The following is a 6,764-nucleotide window of genomic DNA, read 5'->3' as shown; positions in this document are numbered from 1 at the left end:
TTCATATTCCAGAGTGCCACGGTACCCACCCCCGCGTGTGCCGCCGTATTCCCGTGCGCCTTCCCTACTCTCCATGTTCCCCGCCTCACCTTCTCTAAATCTCATCCAGCGTCCCCGTGACCCTCCCCAGGGTCGCCCATCCTTCATCTCTGTGTCACCTCCGCACCGTGCTTCAGTGACCCCCAGCCTACAGGTCCCCCCTCCGCACATCTCCGTGACCCCTCCCCCCCACCGCGCTGCCGCGCTCCCCCCACGTCAGCCTCATGTTCCCCCTCTGCGCGTCTCTGTCCCCCAGCCGGAGAGGGAGCCCCCCCCCACTCCCAGTACACACCCGCGCGCGCTCCCGCCAGTGTTTTTGGACTGCACCAGCCCCGGAGCCCGGCTGCACCGCAGCCGACCGGGCGGAGGCGCCTCGTCTGCCGACGCCATCTGCACCCACACCGCACCCGCACCCCGCCGGCCCCACACCCCGTCAGCATTACGGCTGTAGCTGTGGGCGCTCGGCAGGCGCGGCGGGTAGGGCGCGTATCCGCACCTGCAGCGGCCGTCCGGCGATGGCGCGGCGCGGGCCGGGGCTGCGGGCGTCCTGAGCGCACCGCGGTCAGGCGTGCCCGCACACTGCTGGCCCTAGCAATGTCGTCGTCCTTCTTCAACCCCAGCTTCGCTTTCAGCTCGCATTTCGACCCTGGTGAGTCTGCTGGCTGCACCCCTCAGCCAGCTTTCTGCCTCCCTACGCTGCCCTCAACCTGTCTACCCTGCCCCATCTCGACAGCAGACATGATGCTTCCTGAGCCGCTGGTTTCTATTTTGCATGGACATTAACCCTTTCCCCATCCTGAACGGAGCGGAGCTTGCAGAAGGACTGGCTCATTAGGAGGACCCCCTAGAGACCTGGGATCCGTGTAGGTCTGCAGGCCTTGGAGCTGGCACTCAGCACAGCAGAGACCTCCTGCAGCTGGTGGTATCAGAGGTGTGTCTCCCACCCCGTGTCTGTGAGAACGTTTCTGGCACAGGTAACTGGAACAGGAGGGCCTGCATTTGCCCCAGGAGTTGAGAGGAGAGGGTAGCCAGGACTGAGGCCCCTGAGGATGTGTAGGAGTATACCCCTGGAGCCTAAACCACCATGGCACCTTACTGGTCCAAGGTCTTGGCATGGGAGGCCCCTTACCAGGTTAGGAACTGGTCTGGGAGCTCTGTCCACCACCCATCAGCTTGTGTGCGAATGTGGGAGCTGTGGCTAGTGCACAAGACAGAGGCCTCCGGGCAAAGGCTCTAAAGCGATGGACCTTAGTGGGTGCCCAGATCCCTTGGAGAGCAAGGGAGGCTGGGCTGGTGGTGTCAAGCTGGCTGCAGGGCACCTGGGACTGGGCCTCCTTCCCTGCCAGTCTGGTGGCCCTGGCAGCATGTTTATCCATGGATGCCTGGCCTCCTGGCAGCGGTGAGCAGCTGGGGTGGGCAGAGGGGGCCATGGACAGAGCTAGAGGCTTGCATTTGCCACCGCCAGTCCAGCTCCTCTCCAAGTGTGGTGGAGCGATGGCCCAGGGGCCTGAAGCCCCCCCCCCATGTCACTGAGCATCTGGCACTGCTAATTCAGCTCAAACAGAGCTGGCGAGCATGTGATGGGCTCTCCTGGGTCCCCTGGGCATGGCCCCATGGGAAGGCATTTGCTCCTGCAGGAGGGGAGCCGGTGGTGAGGCTGTTGGCTAAGCTTCGGGTGTGGGTGTTCCTCCAGAAGTGACTTTTCAGGGGAACTCTCAGGGCTTGGAGAACATGGTGTCACCAGCCAGTGGCCCAGGCGAAAGCCCTGGCTGGGCCCTGAGGGCAGGGGGTTGGGAGATGGCCCTGCTGAGCAGCCATGGCCCAGACAATCTTTAGGGACAGACATGCATGCTCCAGGCAGCGTCCCTGCTGGGAGGGGTGGAGGGGGGTGTTCAGCCTCAGGAACACCCCCCTCCACTGCTAATGTTGGAACTGTTGGTGGGGTGGCAGGGTGTCAGTACTGCCCCTAGGAAGGGGGAGGCCTTCCCCCACCCCCTGCCATTGACACTCTCTGTGGGGCCCAGATGTACCCTGTGTGTGGTTGTTACCCCTCCCTGCACCAGGTGTGTTGAGCACAAGTCCCATCCCCCACCTCAGAGAAACAACAGCTTTACCTCTTGCAAGTGTTTGGGTACGTGGCTGTCAGCATGATTATAATGTATCAATTTAATGATTTTCAGGGGAAAAGTTGTCAGAAGGCAAGGGGACTCTCCTCTTTGTAGGTTAGTGAAGGGACAGCTGGGTCCCACTGCAGGAGAGGCCACTCTAGACAGTGTTGCTGTGTAACTGGCAGGGGTGCAGGGCTCCTGTTGCCTCCCTCCACATGGATCTTGAGAAGGAGAGGTGGGATCCCCTGTCTTCCAGTCCCTAGAATCCCACAGCCCAGTCTTACCTCCCTGAGCCTCAGTTTTCTCATCTGTAAAATGGTTTAGCAATGCCTACCAGGTCCCAGGTAGAGGGGGGTTAAGTACCTGGTGAAAACCTGATGCTCAGTAAACAGACTGCTATTTTGGAGGAGGGAGGTGCGTTGAGACAAGGCCACAGTGGCTTTCTTTTTTTTCTTTTTCTTTTTTTTTTTTTTTGTATTTTTCTGAAGCTGGAAACGGGGAGAGACAGCCAGACAGACTCCTGCATGAGCCCGACAGGGACCCACCGGCACGCCCATCAGGGGGCGACACTCTGCCCACCAGGGGGCGATGCTCTGCCCCTCCGGGGCGTCGCTCCGCTGCGACCAGAGCCACTCCAGCGCCTGGGGCGGAGGCCAAGGGACCATCCCCAGCGCCCGGACCATCTTTGCTCCAATGGAGCCTCTGTTGCAGGAGGGGAAGAGAGAGACAGAGAGGAAGGAGAGGGGGAGGAATGGAGAAGCAGATGGGCGCTTCTCCTGTGTGCCCTGGCCAGGAATCGAACCCGGGACTCCTGCACGCCAGGCCAATGCTCTACCACTGAACCAACCGGCCAGGGTCCACAGTGGCTTTCTGGCTTCTGCATACCCAAAGCGAAGAGCAATGGCTCTCTGGAGGCCTGCTTGTGTTTGTGGAGGGACCCTGCTAGGGGTCCACCAAACAGAGAGCAGGGGACACTCGTGTTTGTGGCTGTCTATGTTTCGGTGGTTGCTCAACTGTCAGGGATAGACAGAAGGACCAATCCCAGGCAGAGGGTCCTCACAAAGTCACCAGGCCAGGCCTGCCGCCCACTGTGAGCTCTCCATTCATCATGGGACTCCATGGCTGTCCCCATGGAGGTGGCAGTGATGATGGCAGTTATATCCATAGTGAAGGGGGCTGAATTTGAAACTCTGGCTCTGGGCACATGATCAAGTGTGGTCTGAGAACTGGAGGGCAGGAAGGGGCCAGGCCAGTGGACAAGCTCTCAGGGTGATGTGGCCAGCACAGGAGAGTGTCCAGAGGGCTGCCTCCTTTGGACCCAGCTCTCCCTTGCAGGACATAGGTAACTGGGGGGAATTTGTTGGCAGTCACAGTCTCATGACCTCAGTACTGTGTGACAGGCTGGGCAGTGGGTAGTTCTGGGCAGCTTGGGGGTCATCAGTCACAGGGTGTGTGAGGTGAGGCAGCATAATGGCCAGGTGGGGCCCACAGGCGACCTCACACAGTGGGGTATGTCCAGCCTGGCCTTGCTCACCCCAGGTGAGGATGTGGTACCCCTTCTCCTACCAAGGGGAGACAGGGTGGCTCTCACCCACACTGCCTGGGCACCTGACATTAGGCAGCCCCGAGCAGCTGGCCTTGGGTTGGCTGGGGAGAGGACCTGCTCATTTGTGCCCAGCCACTGGCAGGGCAACCTGGGTCCAGGCCTGGGCTCTGCCGAGGTCACCACCTGCCTCTTGGGAAGTCCTCATAGAGGTGGGGGAGCCCCTGGAAGGGTCCTGTAGGGGTGTACACTTTGCTCCTGCCAACTAAAAATTCTTAATGATTTTGAACAAGGAGCCCTGCAGATTCTGCAATGGTCCTGCTTGGGGTCACCATCCAGCCTCAGGGCCCAGCTGGAGGGCACCAGGATGCAGTCACCTGTACAGGGACCAACGCAGTGACTTTGTAAGGATTGGTTCCCACCTGCGTGTGCTGCCTGGGGCTATGGAACCACCTATGGTCCAGTCAGGAGATCGGGCTCCCTGGCTGTAAGGCCCCAGGTTTCCTGGCACGGAGGAAAGATGGAGTCAGCTGAATGTGGAATGCAGCATATGTGCAGAAGCACAAGCAGAAACACGTGTAGAAGCGTGTCTGGCTTCTGCCGCTCAGCCTGATGCCTTCGGTTGCACCCGTGGCTGTGTCAGATGCCTCGCTCACAATGCTGACAATATTCCACATGGGGGTAGGGAGGTGTGGTGCAGCGAGTCCATCTGCTCCGCTGTGGACTGAGGTTGCCTCCTGCCCAGCTCTGGGCGATGCTGTGAGTACTCTATGGCCTTCCCTCGCTAACAGCTTATTGAGATATAAGTCACATCTTGTGCGAGCTACCCATTTAACATGTATTACTCAGGGGTTTTTACTATATATATTCACAGAGTTGTGCAATCACCTCTGCAGTGAATCTCAGAACATCTGTGTGCCCCCAGTAAACCCTATGTGCCCTAGCGGTCACTCCCATTTCAGCTGCCCCTAGCCCTGCCCCACTCATCTACTCCTGTCCCACAGGGTCGCCTCGACTGGACACTGCCGCCTAGGCCTTCCGTCTCTCTCTCCACATGCTCTGCCGAGTGTCTGTTGTGGGCACACAGCACAGGCCTAGCTCTCGAGGAGCTTCAGGGTCCAATTTCATGGACGCTGTGGGCTGTGCACTCACACGTGCCCCTCCCTAGCACGGGGCACGTGTGCCTTCTCATTGGAGCCGCTGTGCAGGCACAGAGGCCGCCATGTCTTTCTGGCTTTCCTGGCCATTTGGAGAGCTTGCCTCTCCTTTTTCGGGGTGTGCATGTCATTCAGGTACTCCATCCGGAGCCAAGCTCCTGCTCAGATGTGTGCCTCTTGGCTTCTGCCTGCACTTCCTGGTAGTCCTGCCCATCTGGTGCATGGCACTTCAGGGTGTGCCGGGCTGTGATCTGTGGCCTCACACTGGTATCTTGAGAGGGCCCACAGTGGGGAAATTTACACCACAGGAGCTGGCAAGCGCCACACACCCAGACTCTCCCCATCCTCTATGTCTGTCTCTGTCTTTTCCTGTCTGTCTGTCTCTCCCATGGAGCACACCACAGGTGTAAGCTATCTTGTGGAAGCTGCCTGAAATCTGTTTGGCAGAAGGCAGGCATCCCTGAGAGGTGGTTTCTGGCCCCCTGGGGGATGAATGGCCTGGAAAAATTGTCCTCCCCAGACCCCTGGATTGGCACTTAGGCCTTCATGGGGCCTTCTCCATGTGATCAAGGCCAGGTCTCCTCCTGCCAGGCCTATGGGCACATTGCTGCCCATGGCTGAGGCTGAACCTGGCCCGGGCACTGCTGCACCCCCTTTCTACCAGTCCTATGTCTCTCCCAACCTTTCAAGGTCCAGGCAGAAACTGGGAAGCCAGGATGTCTACATGACCTGCTCCCCCTACCCCATTCTCTCACAGCGCCCCCATCCTCTGCAGGGCAGACGATCCCCAGGCCCCCATCAGGGGGTGTTGAAGAGGTTTAGAAGGTTCTGCAGTGGGATCAGTGGGACCCAGTCTCCCCAGACAGACCCCACTCAGGCCCCTCTCGCCTGCTGGGGGCGGAGCCTGGGCAGTTGCAGCGGTAGGTCTGGCTGCCTGTCTGCCCAGAGCCAGGTTCTGAGGAGGGGGAGGGTGGACCTTGGTTTCTCTACTTGGCTGTGATCAGGGCCAGAGGACAGCAGAAGTGTGGGGTCACCTGGAACTGGGGGCTGTTTGTGACTGGTCCGACGCAGTCCAGCCCTTGGGGTGAGAGCGGGGCGTCCTGCAGACGTGGCCTTCATCCTGGGAGGCCCAGGGGGAGGCCAGTGTGCCTGAGCCTACGCATGTGGGCACATGCACCCGGCCACACTTCCACCCCAGCCCAGAAGCCTGCTCACAGACAGCTAGGGCTCCGACTTCAGTACCCATGCCTGTGCTGTCTCTACCTGACCTAAGAGATCTGCAGGGCGGAGTGAGGAGACAGATGGGCTGGGCCTGGTCCTGCCCAGAGGCACCCAGTCTCCCATGACCTAGCTTCCTGTCTCCACCAGCAGAGGGCCCCGTGTTCCTCTTGGAAGAAACTTGCATGTTAGGGCCTTCAGGCAAACCTTTGCCAAGAAACTTTTCCCCACAGGCTGCCATCGTTGCATCTACCCTGTGAATGACTCATGGAGGTGTGGGCGCCCCTCCTGCCATCCCTAGACCCTCCAGAATCCTTTTACTTGCTTCAGCTGGGGGCCGGGGGTGAAGGTATCAGGGACAGATGCTGCCTTGCTCCAGGCTCTCCTGACACACTCACTGGGTTGCACATTTCCTTTCTGCACGAGATCCAGTTTGCATCGCCAGTGGGCATGGGGGGAGGGGCTGTGCCAGGATGTTCTCAGATGCCCGGCTGAGGCCCACTGCAGGCCTGCTGGTGACCCCTGAGCATGAGCCCCTGTGGGCTGTGCTGGCACCCAGCAGCAGGGTGGCTGGGGCACCAGAAATATTGAGGCTCACTGAGTAGGCTGGGGTGTGGGCTCCCTGTGACATCTTGGCTACTCTCACTGGACCCACAAGCCAGTGGGGCTGGGCCAGGCACTCCAGGTCCTTCCTGAGGG

The 6,764-nt window shown here is 59.8% G+C and overlaps 1 protein-coding gene across 2 annotated transcripts in view; it reads left to right on the top strand.

The window, feature by feature from the left end:
• The first annotated feature begins 378 nt into the window (after window positions 1-378).
• AATK (apoptosis associated tyrosine kinase) overlaps window positions 379-6,764 on the top strand; it is a 35,558-nt gene continuing 29,172 nt past the window's right edge. For both annotated transcript variants that reach the window (XM_066237710.1, XM_066237708.1), the window contains exon 1: window positions 379-688. In XM_066237710.1, the coding sequence (XP_066093807.1) occupies window positions 634-688 (55 nt within the window). In that variant the 5' untranslated portion in view covers window positions 379-633. The remainder of the gene's footprint in view (window positions 689-6,764) is intronic.

Source organism: Saccopteryx bilineata, chromosome 6 (genome assembly GCF_036850765.1).
Source record: "Saccopteryx bilineata isolate mSacBil1 chromosome 6, mSacBil1_pri_phased_curated, whole genome shotgun sequence".
Taxonomy (NCBI): domain Eukaryota; kingdom Metazoa; phylum Chordata; class Mammalia; order Chiroptera; family Emballonuridae; genus Saccopteryx; species Saccopteryx bilineata.
The sequence above is the reverse complement of the archived record's forward strand: the minus strand, read 5'-3'. Positions and strand labels throughout refer to the sequence as shown.